At 38.2% G+C, this 18,435-nt stretch overlaps 1 protein-coding gene across 3 annotated transcripts in view; it reads right to left on the bottom strand.

The window, feature by feature from the left end:
* Positions 1–2,950: 2,950 nt before the first annotated feature.
* The window catches only part of CUL4B (cullin 4B), a 31,510-nt gene continuing 16,025 nt past the window's right edge, over positions 2,951–18,435 (bottom strand). For all 3 annotated transcript variants that reach the window (XM_073361302.1, XM_073361301.1, XM_073361303.1), the window contains exons 10-21: positions 18,182–18,249; positions 16,849–16,967; positions 14,948–15,140; positions 13,833–13,937; positions 13,390–13,500; positions 12,567–12,652; positions 10,517–10,624; positions 10,093–10,206; positions 9,117–9,222; positions 8,871–9,043; positions 8,034–8,186; positions 2,951–6,514 (exon numbers count right to left, since the gene is read on the bottom strand). In XM_073361302.1, the coding sequence (XP_073217403.1) occupies positions 6,419–6,514; positions 8,034–8,186; positions 8,871–9,043; positions 9,117–9,222; positions 10,093–10,206; positions 10,517–10,624; positions 12,567–12,652; positions 13,390–13,500; positions 13,833–13,937; positions 14,948–15,140; positions 16,849–16,967; positions 18,182–18,249 (1,432 nt within the window). In that variant the 3' untranslated portion in view covers positions 2,951–6,418. The remainder of the gene's footprint in view (positions 6,515–8,033; positions 8,187–8,870; positions 9,044–9,116; positions 9,223–10,092; positions 10,207–10,516; positions 10,625–12,566; positions 12,653–13,389; positions 13,501–13,832; positions 13,938–14,947; positions 15,141–16,848; positions 16,968–18,181; positions 18,250–18,435) is intronic.

Here is an 18,435-nt window from a genome sequence, read left to right as displayed (position 1 = left end):
AGCCGGCATTGGTAACAGTAGCCGTTTTGTCTCTGTGCCTCTTCTTTGGTGCTGTGACAGATGGAACTGGAGGGGCTGACAGCCCAGAGTCTGGCACACTGATCAATTTCATCTTTCTGAATCTGGAAGCGGAAGTTGGAACTGACCCTGATCCTGCAGTGGTTCCGATAACTAGAAGGCACAAGGTACAGTACTGGGGCGGGGTGTGTGTGTGTGGCTGAGTTGTCTCTTGCCTGTTCTTCTGGAACTGTGGCAGTCAGATCCAACCACATGGCCCTCGGTTCAGGCATCTGTCGCCTTGGGGGCTCGACTGAGAGAACTGTAGGAACGGAGTCTGATCCGGGCTTCTTGGAAGCCTGATTGCTGGTAGTCACAGGAGCAGAGGCTGGCCTCGTAGCCTTGGTATCTGGGGCCTGATTGGATCTGGAAGGACTAGACTTTGTTTCAAACACAGTTTAGCACCACAGCACAGGAGCCACCAACCTTGGCTTTGCAGTCTAGAACTTTAGTACAATTCAGGACCAACTTAGTGCTGCATAAATCCTGAAGAACTGTCATTTTATTCCAAAGGTTTCTATTGCATTAAGATAGTTTCAGGATAAAATAGTATATTGGGTACCAGGTGTCTTACAGTATAGAATATCAGGGTTGGAAGGGACCTCAGGAGGTCATAGGGGAGGAAGAAGGTGGATGTGTGTGGGGGCACTGCATGGAACTTCTAGCTTTAGATTTACCTTTCCAAAAGGAGAGAAAGGCTTCATAGTCTTATTCACAGTCTATTGCATAGCACCCCCCCATTGTAGTATCGTGCAGCAACAACACACACACACACACAGTTCTATTAAAACAAGCAAAATCTGGAGTTCTTTTCAAGACAGGCTCAGGTGTGTCCTTTAAATCTGATGACTCACATGGCCTTGTGAACAGGAGGTATAGTGACTTGGAAATCCAGTACTTTCCTTTGCAAATGCTAGTGGAGACATATTGGACCTTTACTGCATTTTAGATGGAAGGACCCTGTTTATATTTTTGCAACCCTCTTTGCAAAGTTCTGACCATTAAGAAACTATATGGATGTCCTTCACGTGGCTGGAAACCCAAAGCAGGCAAATGGCTCAGAAGGAGCAGTGAGGTCTTGGCTAAAGATTGTCCCTTCCTCCCTTCTATGCTGTATACCTTAAATCCTTATCCTGCAGGTGTGGTAGCAAGGTACCTCCAACAGGAATTCCAGACTTGCTGTTCATAAGTGGGCAACTTTAAAAAAAGGCCAGGAGGAATACCACTCCCTCTGCCCCGGAATGATCAGCATCTGCCTCCCTTCTCTGCCCATTATCCTCACACTTCCTGTGCATTGATTCTTATTCCTCTCCCCCAGTGCTACTCTAGAACTCTAAGTATTGCCAGACTGGAAGACATCTTTGTATAGTAGAGTTCTAAGTACCTAGCCCAGCAAATGTATTTTGATTAATTACCTAGGTACAACGTTCACTAGCTTAGTGGTGTTTTCTGCCTAGAAATAAAAACTGATATACTGGCATACCTTGCCCTGCAGATGGTTTTTACACACACACACGCACCCCTGATCTTATTGCAAATGGCCTTATACAATAAAACCATATTTTAGGAGGCATTATCAGCAACCTCATTTGTTACATATCTTCTATTTTTCCAGAAAGAAGAGATTAAGAGACCAATTAGCCTTCATCCCCCTGCCCTCCTCCATTCACTTCTCTTTAGGGAATTATTTAAGCTAAAAAAAATGTTAGATGCACAGGAAGAAGAAGATACAGATTATATCCATATAGAGAATGCACAGTGTAACAAGAATTAATTTCTTAGACAGGGTCTCAGAGGTATCATTAAAGCTCATTGTTCCCTGCAGTACACCCTAGTCTTCAGCAGAGGACATTGCATGGAGAATGAATGACTTGCTTTGCTTCGGGCCACCAAACTCTTCAAGCCTGCCATTGTGTTGTAAAAGCATTGTAAAAGCAACTGATCTGGCAAAGGCTTACTCATGAGAGCAGTCCCACTGACATCCGTGGGTCTTGCTTTGTGAGAGGAAAGCCTCTCTGTCAGTGAATACTGCATGGACAAGTCCTATGCTTGTAACAAGTTTTCCCAAAAGCACCAAGTGTCAGATGGCACAACCCACCAAAAAGGTGGCCCAGCATTGTACAGATGTGTTTTTTCAGAAGTGTTCTTCGTATTTCAGATTGGTATATAATACGATTCTGAGCAAGCTCGGACTTGACAGCAGCACCAGTAGCTATGAGAAACACTGATTCAGGGCTAACTGCACCCGGTCCTGCTTTCTCAAGGAGTAACTGGCCTGGGAACTCTGTATTTGGGTTCTGTACTACGGAAACAGGCAGCAAGCCCTATTTAGTACTTTAGTGCAGGTTTTAGTACTCCCGTGCATTCTGGGCCTGGTTCAAAGCTCGGTGAAGTCACTGAATTTAATGGGGCTTGGATCAGGCCCTTTGGCTGGTAAAGATGGTTTAAAAATTCTCTCTTAGAAAACAGTGTGTCAGATCTTAAAAATATAAAAATAAAAACAAACAAGGTGAATTGAAGAATGGAAACCACTTGGAAAACCTAAGTAAGTGTGATACCTCAACAAAGGTAACTTCATCAGATGAAACCAGGAAGAAAGCAAAAATCTTGTTATCAAAATACATCCCAAAGATATTAAGGAGAGTGCCAAAGACACTTTAGCACAATATATACAAGTCTGATTAAAAAGACACTACACACACACACACACACACAAGAGTTTATCAACACAAAACTGTTTAATATTTATTAAATGACACAAAATACCTAGATAACAGACTCACTCTTTGAAAGGACACGTATTTACATTATTTACCAACTTAACAAAGACTCTCTGTACCCATTTTAGACTTGTTATGAAACATTAAAAAGGTTTTGCTTTTTGCATTAAAGGACGCAATGGTGACACATGCCCCATTTGCAAATCTGCATAACTATAACATTTGATGCAGTTAAACAAGCACAATTTTATATTCTAGTAGCCGAGTGAAGAGGCTTCTTAAAAGTAACAGGGTTAGTTCTTTTCACTCCAGAGATACTTCTGAAGAATTGTTATAGAAAAAGTATATTACATTTTTTGAATGCTGCTGTACTCTTACAACTTTACTGTAACTTTTCAAAGAAAATACTCTTCCTATTATATGAAATCACTAAAAAACAGTGGTATTTGAACATTTTTTTAGATGCACAAATAAAACATTGTTTAAAAGTAAGCATTAGGGCAAATGATATGTTTAGGGAAACGAAAAATACTGTGACTGAAAGATGAGCATTAGATCAAAATATAAACCACGGCTAAAGCAACTTAACAAATTTGTTAGGTCTCTTATTAACTCTATTTACTTTGGCACCCTTGTGTGAACTATAGAACAAAACAATGTTTACAACACTTTCGCAATTACAGCATTTAAACAAAATGGTCACTTTTTTTAAACCAGCCAAGACCAAAAAATAGTCCATTTATGGGTATAAAGATTAAAAAACCTAAAATATATACTTCTAAGAATAAACTGCAATTTCTTATGAACAAGTCCGCTATAAACTGCATGCAAGAGTCAGGATTAAAAATATGTGGCTGAACAGACAAGCTGTTTTATAGCCAAATGAGTTGTGGTCCAAGCCCACTAAAACAAAATTAATATATGGCTCAGTAGGCAGGCACGTGATCCCAGCAAGAAGTATGGCTGGATGCTAATCTTGGCTGCAGCTTTGTCACTAACCAGAAGCAGAAACCATTAGCAGAAGAAATGAACAATTTGTTGGGGATAGGCCAGTGGGGTAAATAAAGGGATATGAGGGCATGCTTTTCCCTGCTTTTCTTCAGTTCCTGGTCAAGCCAGTGTTCTCATAGGCCCTTCATTGGGTTACTTTAATAGCTGGACTGCCAGTGAAAAGGTTAACTCCGTTTCAGTGTCAAATCTTGAAGTAGGACGACAATTCAGGACATGAGTTTTCTACACAATAGTCTCTGCATTTACTGGTTGAAATAAATGGGATAAAAAACAAAAACAAAACAAAACCTTCTGCTTGGTTATAGTTGAAATTCAACACCCATCTAATTAGAGATTCTAATAGAGTCTCATTTTTAAATATGTGGCGTTGGTTGTATTTAAACTGTTGCAACAGATTGGAGCATGGGCAGTCAAATGTTTTAGTTTCCATCCTTCCCCTAAAAGTGAATATTTTGAAGCTTTTCCTCCATAAACAGTATCTTTTTTTAAATAAATCTTGTATTTGAGAAAACAGAACCACCTTATACATGGAGAAGAGACACATAATGCAACTGATACAGAAAGAAGTTTAAAAATAATGAAGATAGAAAAGCCATGATCTCAATTTCATTGTTGTCTTCTCCCTGGTGGCTCTTTGTTTCTGAGCTAATAGTTATAGGCTTGCCTGATTCTCTACAGGAGCAGCGTCCGCAAAGAAACACCCCTACTGGAAATATTACGCCTCTCAAAGGTAGTGACCCTGAATGTCTGCCACTGGATTAGACTGATAACTACTATGCAAAAAACGGATAGGTTTCTTACTGCGGCTCATGTGGAGACCTGTGCAAATTTTATAGGAAGTCAGCATTGAAGGAAGGATATGAAATGAGGAGTGCTCTTTACTTGGGGGGAACCCAGCTTCTGTGTTTTGTCAAGTGAGCACTTTATGTAAGGAGCTTGAGGGAAAAAAATGGAGGCAATTCACACCATACAGTTGTTTAAGAAAAGCAACATTCAGGAAGGGAAAGTTCTAGATATAACATACGCACACACACAAATATACAGGGTTTATGTATTTCACAGGTATAAGGTGATGAAATAATCGATCATCAAGAATATATGAGTGCTAGTCATCAGGCGGGTTAAGTTAAGACTATTATTATTATTTTTAACTAAAGTAAAATTTTCTTGCCTTCGAGGGTTCTCTGGCATTTCTCAGGGCTGTAGATGCCTGAAAGTGAATTAGATTCTTCATCTTGCTATGCTGCATGGCTGAAACTGAGTCAGATGATTGACCAGGTGAGGAGGGGTAGGGGAGCTGTCACATGTCTAGGAAAACTGGAAAAATTAACTCTTCTGCTGCCACTTTATATTCCTGGCATATTCTGCTACAGCAAAAAAAGTTTCCGGTTGCAAAAACTTCAAGCAATAACCTCACTGTTTGGGGAACCTCTGTATTCAAGCTATTTTTTCCTCCCAGGTTTCACGAAGATCCAAATAATGCTCTTATCAACTAGGAAAACAGGATCTAGATGCCTTGAAGCAAATAAGTATCTTTCTGTACGAGAGGTAGGCTTAGGTTTCTAGGAGGCAAAGCTTGCTACTGTCTAGGACTGAGTTCTTAAAGCTTTAGGTTGGCTTGAGTTAACTCCTAAAAGCAATCCAACGCAGGACATATCTGTAAGATTCTCACCCCATTTAAACCTACGGTGAAGTTCAAGCCATTTGATTGTTTCAAAGAAAAATAGTATTAAAATCCATTTGTAATTTTTGTTCATGTAGCTTTGTGGTGTGTGCGTGCAAGAACTGTGTTGCTTTTTGCCTCATTTTATAATACATTCTCTTTTGCTGAGTATTATTGAAAGAGTTGGACTCTCCTGCCCAAGACTAGTAAAAATTGTTTCTGCTGTTTTATGTTAAGAATAGGGTAAATACTTTACATTTTGGGGTAAGCCATATAAATACAAGTCTAAGCTTGTTAATTAAAGTTTTACTGTGGCACAGTTATTTAAGGAATGGTACATATTCTGTAACCTTACAAATCATTTTATATTGGTACCATTTCTTTTACATTTCCTCCTAATTGCAACAGAGAATGTTTTCTACATCAATAAGTATAACTTGACTTGGTAATTATTCCCCCCCAGACCCCCAAAGGGTGAAATCCAAATATGAGTGAATCAAATCATTGGTCATTATGTTACTTGATAAATACGTCCAATATTCTGTACAGTAAATAAAAGTTTGCATGCAGTTTAAGCATTTTAAAGGCTATTTTCTGTATGTTAATTATGCTTCTGCTTCATAGTTTAAAGGTGTAAAAGAACATTTGTCATATACCAAGGGACTCCTCTTCAGACTCTGAGACAAATGGAATCACGAAGACCAGGTACTTTCTTACAGTTTTCTGCACATCATACTTAATAACATGCAAAGAGTTCAACAGCATTCTTCTTAAAATGTAAATAGTACTCTTTAAATGGGCATGTTAACCACTGAAAAAAGTCCACTCTACTATACTTTTCCATTACACTGCTTTCATTCATTCATCGGTAGTATAAAAAGTCAAATAATGGGATCAACAGGCTAGTTTATCCACCGGCAATTTAGTAGGACACCAAATGGGCAGAAAAACAAAGGCCAACATATGTTTATGCAATATAGTTGTACTGGTTTGGGTTCTCTTTGTCTCTTTCCATGTAGTCCCTGTCAATTAAGGATTCTATTCTCTTCTTAAGGTCAGCAGGCTGTAAAATAATGCAGATCATCAGTACTACTATTTTTTTTTTGCAGCCATCTCTACGAAGTTTCTGATCACTCAGTTCCTCCTACTTTAACAATATTACATTAATACACTTTTCAAATTACCATCTGAATAGCTAAATATCCTATGGATCAATTACGGAAATGCCAGAGAAAATCGTTTAAGTACAAGAGCATGACAGACCTAAAATGTCTTTCACAGAAATAGAAAGCAAAAAGTGTGTGATTGTCAATTTTGGGGTCTGTCAAACATGAATGCCCCATAAACTGGAATTCAGGCAGACATACTGCCCATAATGTAACACTTGTGTATCTTCTGGATCAGGTCACAAAGGGTATTTTGTAACACAATTATACATATAAAAATGCTTATCTCCTGTTTGTGTGAGGCTTTCATCCAGTAACAGATGTACTTTGTACATTTGGAAGCATATAAGTTAGTGACCTAGATTGCTGTTGTGCTCCCCATGAACAAGGGAGAAAGCATTTATGTCAGCTACTATACGTATGAATGCCTGGCTGCCAATTTTATGCAATACAAATGCTTACTTATCTGCAGAGAAAATTCAAAAATTGGTGTTTTTCAAGAAAGCTACAGAAGAAAGTGGCAATACTTTCTATTTTGCATTTCTCGCACTGGAGAACACCAGAAGTTACAGCTGGCTGAAAAATGAAACAAGTGATTCACATGTTTATTTGCAAACTAAGCTCCAAGTTCAACATGAACTTGAATGGATCTCTCCCTATAGATACTGGTATCTCATTCACTGTTTGAGACAGCCATCAGATACAAGTGTTTGTAAATCTCAGTTTACATAAAGTTTAGCCACAACTATTTGTCTGAAAAGTTGTATTAGGTATTTGTTATTCTCTTCTTTATAAAGAAGTTTGAACTAGGCAGCTTGGAAGCAGCACCAATACTGTGCTGTAGTCACTGATATTTTTTAGTAAAAGTCACAGACAGGGCATGGGCAGTAAACAAAAATTCATGGCTGGGGGGGGCATGTGTGTGCGTGGGGGCCTGAGACTGCTCCAGCAGCAGCCAGTGTACCTGGCGCAGGGGCTGCCTGAGCTGCCCTGAACCAGGCACACCAGCTTCTGCAGAAGTCACGGAAAGTCATGGAATCCGTGACTTGCTGTGACAAACTTGCAGCCTTACTTATAAATACCTGCAAAAAAATCAGCCTGAGAATGACTTACAAACAAAAAGGGAGCTAAGTTTTTAAATATTATTCACAACCAGTAGTTTGCCCAGCTCTAGAATAATATGCTTTATCTTCTAGCTTTACTTAAAAAAAGTCTTACTATGTCTGTTCATTCAAGTGAACAAATGAATATAACTGGCACATCAAACAAAATTCCTAGAAGGGAATACTTTGCCTATCAAATAAAAGTGCTTTACTGACTGTATTATTTATTTGAACGATCTCTACACCACCGATGAGGGGAAAGTATAGCAAGGAACAAGATCTTCTCAAACAAAAGAAAGAATCAGAACTCTACCTTTACTGGGAATTTAAGCTGGTTGTACACCTCTGACACAAGCAAATTGTGGCTCAGAGTCTTACGCATCTTCATGATTCGCACAATTGCGGCATCAATCTGGTACTGCCGGTCCTGAAATACTCTCTCTGTAGTGCTTGCCTGTTCCTCTACCTGGATGAGCAATTTAAAAAAAACCCAAAAGTTAAAAAAAACAACAACACGAAAACAGTCAAAATGATCCTTTTCTGGTTGTCTGACCTGCAGACAGCTACACATTAATCCCAGCATTTTTGGTGTCAGATATTTGTCTCCTGATTTCCTTCCAAAGTCCTTTTTGAAAGGCTATTGTCTACAAAGAGAAACATACTCACACAGGAGATTAAAATAGTTTGTTTCAGATATCAGCAGGAACCCAATGATACGTTAATGCCTAGCCATAATATAGAGAACAGAATGCCAATTAAGACTCTGAATTCTGAATTCTCTTATTCCCATGTAATCTAGCCAGATTAATCCACGGCAGTTTGCAAAGTTTTTATTTAGTAAAGCTTCAGAATACAAAGGTCAATGGCATACACAACAACAGGTACTACTTAAAATCTTTCAGATTCCTAGAAATCTGGGTAGATTATCAGATCTGATTAATAGGGAATCTGGATTAGTTTGCTAATTCAGATTTAAGACCTATGGTTCACTTGCCACACAAAGTACACCTGCATACTTCATGTAGTTAATCAAATATACAAATTCAACATTGGACAAAAGAAAGCTTACTGTATTTTTAAGACATGCAAAAATAATGGAACTAAGAATCAGAAGAGAGGGCAGCAACTGGGAAAAAAACCCAACCCATACCGTTTCTTTCATCTGGATTTGGTTGATTTTTATCCTGAAGAGCTTGTGTCTGAAATCATCATTGCATGTAAATTTATCACCATCTTCCACATCTTTGCCTTTGGGACTTTTAGTCAGTACTCTAGCTTTGCCACAGGCTAATGACTGGAGTGTTCTCCTTAACTCTCCATCCTCTAAAGCAAAAACAAGCTGTTTAGTATTTTAGACAACAGCATTCAGACACCATCAACTGCATTTAATACTGACCTATCCCAGTAGCTTGCTTTATCTCCTCTAAACTGAACTCCTCTCCTTCATTAAACATAAGCAGCACCAGCGTCTGGAACAAAGAGACTTGAAGCTCTTTTTTGCCCTGTCAAGAATGAAGAGACCAGATGTTACTAAGTCTTCTTGGAAAGAAAGTCAAAAATCATTCATGTATTTTACATTAATTGAAATGAAAACTTGGCTTGAAGGAAAGCTATCCATTTCATTCAGCTCAGGAATCTGAAAAGGCATATTACTAGCCACCATGTGGTAACTGTGAAATACAGCACCAATCTTAGACATGAGATGTTCAGTTACTATTTGCTCCCCACCATCACAAACATGGTGTGCAGTACTTATCTCTACTGTCAGACCAATAAATTAAGTAAAATGTGTGTCATACCTATGACAAGACAGAATGATACCATCCAAGACCTCCGCCTAGCAGCTGAGCGACGGGGGATGTCGCTGCAGGGAGCCCACCTCACCCCATCCCCTGCTCCCTCCCACACCCAAATGTGTGTCATTTATCTATGACACACGACAGAATTATACTATCCAAGACCAGTTTTCAGAGTAGCAGCCGTGTTAGTCTGTATTTGCAAAAGGAAAAGGAGTACTTGTGGCACCTTAGAGACTAACAAATTTATTTGAGCATAAGCTTTCATGAGCTTCAGCTCACTTCATGCTGTAAGATGCCACAAGTACTCCTTTTCTTTATCCAAGACCAGAGTCTCTGATGCATTAAACACAAAATACTTTGGTGCCCTTGCAGGAGCTACCCCATCTGGATGGTACCACACAGTCATTATATTAAGAGAAATTCAAGAAGGTTATTGCCAATGCTAAATATTAATCATACTGCAAGAATCTTTCCTAGAGGTATTCATGGTCATATCACAAAGTACCTCAAAACTGACAAAATCCAGACTGCAGGAATACACCAGCAGAAAATAACCCAGAGACTCATACTTGCCTCTTTAAATTCCGCTTTTAGTACACAGTGACCTAGTGTTGATTGCCACTGAAGTTTCCTACCACTGTGTTTTCCCAGGTAGAAGGTCTTGAAGATCTCCTGCAGTTTTACCATCTAGAGAACAGGAAAGAAAGAAAAACTCCACTTCACTTCCAATTGCATTTATTTAAACAAATAAATTAAATGAAAACAAAACAGTTTAAGGGAGGAGCGAGTTTAGATAGGAAAAACAATGTTAAGGTTTTGTTTTTTAAAGAGATGTTAACCATGTATTTATGTTCTAAAGGTTAGTCTATTTTTAAAAATGGTTATAATCCTTAACCCGTTATTCAAAAGGCAGTTAAACATTAAACGTTAACTAATGGCAAGCCTAAGAAAGAAGTGTTCTACTTCTGTATGCAAAGTCCAACATAGTTATCCTTACCTCTGGTGGTAAGTGGACTTCCATAGGCACATAGGTTGGCCAATAACCCATAGTCAGGATGTTCACTGTTAGTTCAATGTTACCAGGTACATTCTGATTTTGCATATACTGCAAGGAGAAACAAAAGCATATTGAAAAAGTGGTGCTGTTCCCTTATTCTTACAAGCAAGTTAAACAGGCATTGTCAGTGCCATGCATGCACAGAATGCAAGTGACCTCATGATATAGTCTCTGCACAGAATGCAAGTTAACTACATGAGTAGTAGAATGAGTATGATAGCACCTTTCAGAGGCTCTCAAAACACTTTTTGATGTTTGTTTGTAAAGAAACCCATACACTGCCATTGTGAAGTACAAGACTATTTAAAAGACAGAGAAACTGAAGCCAAGAGGTTAAATAACTTGATGAAAGTCAACCTAAATCAGTGGCAGATCCCGGAACACAACTGAGTTGTGTTGACACCATGTGCTCTACTCTCTCCACTAGATCAGTGATCTAGTCTCATCAGCTTGTAATGCTGTTAAGCTAGACATTCAACAAGTCTGCATATTTATTTCAATATATTTCCTGTTAAATCCCACCAGGTACTTGTTCTGCTGATTTTTGCTCCGTTATTAGTTAAATCAATTAGTGAACTAAGGTGGAAGATTCTCAAAAGGCACAAATAGGATTTGAGTATTCAATACCCATTGACTTTTCAGTAGGAGTTGTGCTTCTAATTGCTTTTTTTCTTTGAAAAATCATCCCCTCCCAAGGATTTTTGTACAAAAAAGAAACAAGTTAAAAAAGTGCATCCTGTAAGAGCAAGTTATTCTCTGTGTCTTCTGAAGGAGAGAAAGTTACTTCAAATGATAAGGAAATATTTACAACAAACATTTTGGCCATAACACACTGTGACCCAAGAACCTCAGTGCCATCTGGCAAGGAGGTGCAGAGGGGTTACAGGAATTTCTTGGGTTTGGTATGTATATTCTAGTTCACCAGAGGTGTCATGAGAGATCTCAAATAAAAGCCAGTGTCATGCTAGTTATCAACATCATTGCAAAATGCATGTATGGATATTGTGTAAGAAGTTATGTATCTCCACTGAAAATTATGTTCTTGAAGGTCTGTGTCTAGGGACTGGTCACCAGCAAATGTGAACAACAGGTTTTCTGGCAAAAATGTTTATCTAGCTGGCTGTTTACATATAAATTAAATACTGTATAGTTCACATTGGATCTCCTATCACCTGTCAGAACTGAACATTAAGGAAAGATTGTGGGAACTTCAGAGACACTAACAAGAAGAGAAAAAATACCAGAATAGGATGAGGACAGGAGAGCTGGGGAGAACCTTATATTGAGGTGCACTCTAAGGGTTTGCCCTATTGTATTTGGGGGGCAAAGACGACACCCTGACATCCTTCACTGAGGAAGTAAATGGTCTGAGCTTGCTTTATGAAAAACAGGTCTCAACCAGGCTTTGTTGAATATGCTGGAGAGAACTTTGGCTGAAATAAGATTTTTTTAAGACAAGGATGTAAATTGTTAGTTAAGTTTAGTCAGTAGAAAGCGTGTTATGATTTTCTTTTATATGTAACCATTTGTTTCCAATATTCTTATTCACTAGCACTTCAATCTCTGTTCTTTGATAACAAACTTATTGTTTTCACTATAAATCTATCTAAATGCTGCGGTTGTCAGTAAATTGGTGATCCTGAGTTGAATCTTACAAGTTGGTGTGTACTAATCCTCTGGAAACAGCAAGGCCCGGTAATTCTGAGAGCGTTCAGTGGATAAGAGGTTGGACATTGCAGGGAATGTTCTGAAGACTCCAGGATTCGTGTATTGCTACTCTACGGAGTGAGCGAGGCTGTGCTGTGCTGCCAGAGGTTGGTGGTTTCAAGGAGTTGATCCATAGCAGGCACAGCCAAGATTCCTTCAAGCTAAGCGGAGGTAGTAGTGAGGTGCCTCACAACCCTGAGTACCCGGGGGGTGCATCAGACATACCCACAAGGAAAGTAATAAAATACTAAAGAACAAACCATGGCAGGCTTTACTGCTATACCTGTTTAAACTGTATCATGATATCTTTTGAAAGTTCCATGTCTTTAAACATTCCTTCAAGCTTGCTGGTGAAAGCAGCACCACATTCTAGAAGAGACGTTTTTATAATTAAAAAAAAAAAAAAATAAACACAGTCAAAAACTAAGAAGCAACATATTTAAAATGGTTATACCATATGTCAGAGAGCCATTCAAATCTAGCACACAAATACAAATTCAGAAAATTATTCCTAATTTAAGAACTGTCCTAGGGCCAGCCCATTGACCTAGTACCTGCACACTGATTTAAACTTTGACCTCCTGCATGGTGATCTTTATCTCCTTGAAGTCTGGACCTGGATTAAACTTTAGAAATCCTGTCTGACCAGGCACAAGATTTTGTATTATGAAATAGTGAAGGTCCATTGGTAAGAGCTGATTGGCAGTTACACGGGGCTGCGAGTCCTTACACTGAATAAAAAACATGACCCAAGAGGAAAAAGCACATTATCCTATCATAGCACAAGTATTTTGTGCCAGAATCCCTCAGATTTACCCCCAAAGACTGGGATGGTACAAACTAGATGGTCAGCTTGAACTTTAAATTCCTGACTTCTGCCTGCTACTTATGTATTTGTTTATATGAAATTGTTTTCTTAAAGCAGAACAACATTGTTAAAGATGAACATAACACTGTAGAAAAAGATTTACACACCCACTACATTTTCCCTTTCACTTACTTCAAAAAAGGAAGACGAAAAAAATCTCTCATAGGGGAAAACACAGATATTAATTTAGACTATTATTTCTAACAGAGAAAAGCAGGAGGGAGGGCAAGATACTCACCATGTTTCAGTTTGGAAAGCATAGATTTTTCTGCATCTACTGATGCACTTTTCCCAACTAATAGCCGCTTTGCTAGATCTTTCTTATAGAAGGCCTCAAAGACATCTTTTCCTGTCATGTAAAGGACATGATTTGTTGGTGATCAGATAAAACTTGTTTGTGCAAACTGCAACATTTTAATGAAAGGTTACTCAATAGGCCCCATATAAAGTCCACGAGAGCTTTTCAGTTAACTTCAGTTAGCTCTGAATCAGGCACCACGTGAGCATTTAGGGCAGTCTCTCCAGTTAAATGATTGGAAGACAAACTAAATCCACAGAGATACTGTACACTTTTTTTTTTTTGGGGGGGGGGTAAGGAGGGAAGATAGATTAGAATCAACTTGCAAGGAAACATTACGTTACAGATAAAAAACTGTACACAAACAAAATTGTAACCCTTACCATAAATGAACCTAAATATAATCATAATTTTATCCAGCATTTTTTCAAGTTCTTCATCAGTAGCTTCTTTGTTGCCTGCACGAAGCTTTGAATCCACATACTTAGCTAAAAAGCAAAACAAGTAAAAGGAATTGAAAACCTGACTCTGCCGAGCATCAGAATGAACCTACATTTAAATTTTGACATTTAGCTCATTCTAGAGACGTTTAAAAAAATAAACCAAAAACTATGGTCCTTTTGGAAAGCCAAAACAATTAGACATTACCATGAACAAATTTAGCACTACCATTTTGATACTGCATTTTCATTTATGCCTTTAGAACATCATTACATTGCAATAGTTCAAGGACCTCTTCTCATATGAGTGAGAGTACCAGCTTAAATAGAAGATGACGAAAAATCACACACTCGTGACTGCTCCACAGGCCTGTATCTGTTACTTTAAAAGCAAGGTTTTTAAACATAATAAACCATAATCCACATAAAGGTCCCTGACTGAAGAACCAAGCTTGATGTAGCTAAAGTAGCAGCAATAGAAGGCATTAGGTTCCAGAGTAAAATATATTGTTAAAATCGTTCTAGAAATTTAACTTGGGGAAGAAAAATTGTGCATGCTAGCTGATTTCAATAGCCAGTTTCAAATGGTGCGATAATATCTGCTAAAATTATGGAAACAGAGATCACTGAAAAATAGGGCACTCTGAAGCAAATTTCCACTAAAAGGGTAGTCCCACCAGCCCAAGAATGTATACAGCCCAACAGGTTTCAGAGTAACAGCCGTGCTAGTCTGTATTGCAAAAAGAAAAGGAGGACTTGTGGCACCTTAGAGACTAACCAATTTATTTGAGCATGAGCTTTCGTGAGCTACAGCTCACGAAACAACTAGCCAGTGAAATGGTGGTCATTCATCATAACAATATCTAATGCTTCTGGACTCCTATTAAGCTATTTGCAGAAATATACACTATTTAGTTTAGTTATGCTTTCTGTTAAGCCTCCTTTCATAAATAAAATCCCATCATTCTCCTAATCATCTGTTCAAATTGCATAATCAAAAAACCCAAAACAAAAAACAAAACATAAACATATGTAGAAAGAGAGACTGAAAATGATACCTATCAGTTCAGCTGGTTTATTTGGTCTCTTGTTAATGAAGGTTTCAAATGCTTCTTTCATAGCATTGACAAATTTCTCATTCTTCAGAAAGCAGACATCAATAATATGGTCAACTTTATCCTTAAAATCTAGCAGCTCTTGGACCATAGTTTTGTCTTTTTCCGGGTTAATTACTATAGTGCTACCAAATGCCTGAAAAACAAAAATTCACCCTTCAATCAAAATTCTATATACCAAATCTGAATGAAATCTTCAAACCAAAAGTTGGATGATGTAAAAGTTCAGATTTTACAATGAAAAATGTTTGCTTCGCTAACACAACAATAATTAAAAGGTAGAATGTACTTGCTACACACAGATAGCATTCTATATTTTGAATCACTATACCAAGATAGACAACAATTAAAAAAAAAAATCAAATTGCTGAAGTCAGTATATAGCAGAACTTGCATTTCAGAAGAGATGCAAACACAATGGTAAGCCAACTTTATGGTACAAACACTTAAAGATGATAGTCAAAACTATATACAACCAAAATATTACATGCTGTAAGGACTCATTCCTGCAGAGACTTACATGGGCAAGACTCCCAGTGAAGTCAATTTCACCACAACAGTAATACAAAGCACTCTCCTACCAAAATTAGGATGCCTGTGTGACAATATTATTAAAGTTACAGAATCATCTGCCCACTGAACAGTGAAGTCAATGGGAGTTTTCCTATGAATACATGAAGGATAATAAAGGTCTTTAGTGTTGTAATCTAGTATGTATGTCCTTTGCTTTTTAAGTAGCTTTCCCCCCGCCTAATCCGCCACTCAATGAAAGCAGAGAATTTAAATGTAGGATGGAGCAATACAGACTGTGGCGATATTCCACTCACACACTCAGGAATACAAATACTACATGTATGAAAGTGTATTCCATTTAATAAGCAAAAACTTTACATTTGTAGCTAAAAGTTAGTGCTTTTGGATTTTTTTCAATTTGCAACACAAGGCAACAGCAAACTAACAAAACCCCACATGTGCTGTTGGTAGCAAACTGCTCTTTCAGACAAGATCCTAGCCTGGCAATATCCATGACGCTGGTGCAGACAAAAGTAATCAAAATACAATCATGTAGGGTTCATTGTTAGAAACAGAGAAGTGTTTTTCCTTTGGTACACATAATCCATATGAATTAACATTTTAAATTCCAAATTTCTACGTGGACTTTTCTGAACAAATGAGTGTAAACCCAAAGGGTTAACTAGAAAAGAGATAATTAGCAGTATCACTTAAGGTGGTGGCGTAGACCAAGCCTATGCCAATATAACTATGTTGTTCGGGGTGTGGAAAATCCACACCTGAGTGACAGAGTTCTAACAGCCTACCCCCCGATGCAGACAGCACCATGTCGGTGGAAGGGCTTCTCCCATTGACATAGTTATCACTTCTTGGAGGTGGACTACCTATGCCGACGGGAGGTCTTCCGTTGGCATAGGTAGAGTCATCACTAAGCGCTACAGCACTGTAAGTGTAGACAAGGTAAACTTGACCTGGAAATAAGGGTATAAATTACAGCCAACGTTATCCTAAAGTGACAGGAAGATACCAGGAATGGGTCTTTCCTCAACCAACACATGCTTTTCTGTATAAACCAAAAACAAAAATCCAGATTTTGGAATGATAGACACTTCAAGACAATATTCAATTATTCTAAAACAATTGCATTCCCAGTGCAATTTCACAGGTCATTCGGTTAAATATAAGCATGCTGTTTAAAAGATTCCAAGTCATCTGTTAAAACTATGTTGCATCTTTCTAAGATGTAATACTTGTTTATGAAAGAAATATTTTGTGGACAATCCTCAGTGATTATAAAAGGTCAGTACAAGATCCTTGATATATATCAGTACCTTTATGTATTCAATCCAATGCTGTAAGAGAACTTGCACTCCACCTCTGACCCGACTGAACAACTGATATAGAAGAGACAAGTCTTGAATTCTGTTTTCATCAAGAAGGTGGTTTAAACCTGTGGATTTGAAAGTTTAAACATCTAAAAAAGGTATAATCACTGAAAGTGATCCATGCATGCTACTTGAATGTAAAGAACTTCAAATCTCATGTTAACCCAGCCATATTATTGTTCAATATATCAGTTTCTTCTCCAATGGTTTTGCTTGTCAATTTTCTTTTTTTTTTTTCTTTTTGCTGTCAACTGCCATTCTGTTTTTTGTTGTCTAGCCAAACTGAATTAACCCTGTATCTGAAAGTCCTTGTATCTTGGACTATTGTACTATACATAACTGTCTCATCCATAAGCTTTGCTCACTCATACTTCATTGCTCCTTTAAATTCAGTAATAAAAAAAGTTTACGTTCCATTAGCCCCTGGGGAAGCTTTGCTTGGAAGCTCAGAAGTCCTAAATCTCAATTTTTGCAGAAAATTAAGTTTTATAACACTATAAAAAATGCAAGTCTCTACATGCAGCCAAGTAGCATCTTCATTTTTCATATTAACCTCTTGATAGCAGATGTCTGAAAAACCACAGCAGAGTCCAGGGACATCACATAAGTAAGAATACCCTCACTTCTAGTAGCTGGGAAGAGGGAATAGGTGGGTGAAGGGCTTCTTACCAGAACACCCTCCCTCACCAATACCCACACACCATTCAGCTATCAGGTGTCTAATATTTTTCTTTTGACTTGAAAATTACTAAAGCATATTAGATGAACAATTTGTGCAGGTTGCACTCATGTATTCATTATCCACCTCCCTTGGAGCACACATGGTCTCATGACCATGAGGAGAGATTATTACATGGCTAAAGCAGTGTATCTTAACTGTTTTTGCCTACTTTAGAGTAGAGTAGCATGTTTGCTTGCTAATCCTGAATGGTCCCCCTTGCTACATCTGGCTCTAACGCAAAGGCTACCCCCCCACTCGTGATCTTAAAAATGTTACTTGAATCCCCAACCCAACATCTGTATTTTAATTCTAGTTTTCCTTCTGCTCTGCAATGTATTTGAAGACACCATTGTGGCTCCTTACCTCTGAAAAGGAGAATGGGACTTGCCCTCCTGCAAAATGTTCAGTGCTATTTCATGAACTGAATAGCAAGGAGTGTTAAAGAATGATGTGGCTTGTGTCCTCCCCCAGCACCTGAATGTGTCACTTTCTTTTCAGCACAGGAATGAAAGCCCCGAAGCAGTAACTAGAAACATTTCTATAAAGAAGAAAGATTACCTTTCTGAAGAATGGCTGTTAAATGTTCACCTAGCAGTTGCTTTTCTACAGTAGCAATTAGTGGCTTCCTATAGAAGAAATGTTTAGAATTACTTTTCCTTTTTCTATCACTAACAGTTTTAAATCCCATTTGAAGAACAGACTAACCTGACTTAAATCTACACTTGGCAGGATCCTGCCCAGTAACTTGGGGCTGTGTGTTTAACAAAACACTATATAAATATATTTAACCTGTTTCCCCCAGTAGGTAACTA

This window comes from Lepidochelys kempii, chromosome 9 (assembly GCF_965140265.1).
Source record: "Lepidochelys kempii isolate rLepKem1 chromosome 9, rLepKem1.hap2, whole genome shotgun sequence".
In the NCBI taxonomy this organism is placed as follows: domain Eukaryota; kingdom Metazoa; phylum Chordata; order Testudines; family Cheloniidae; genus Lepidochelys; species Lepidochelys kempii.
Note: the sequence above shows the minus strand (reverse complement) of the source record. Positions and strands in the feature narration are given on the sequence as shown.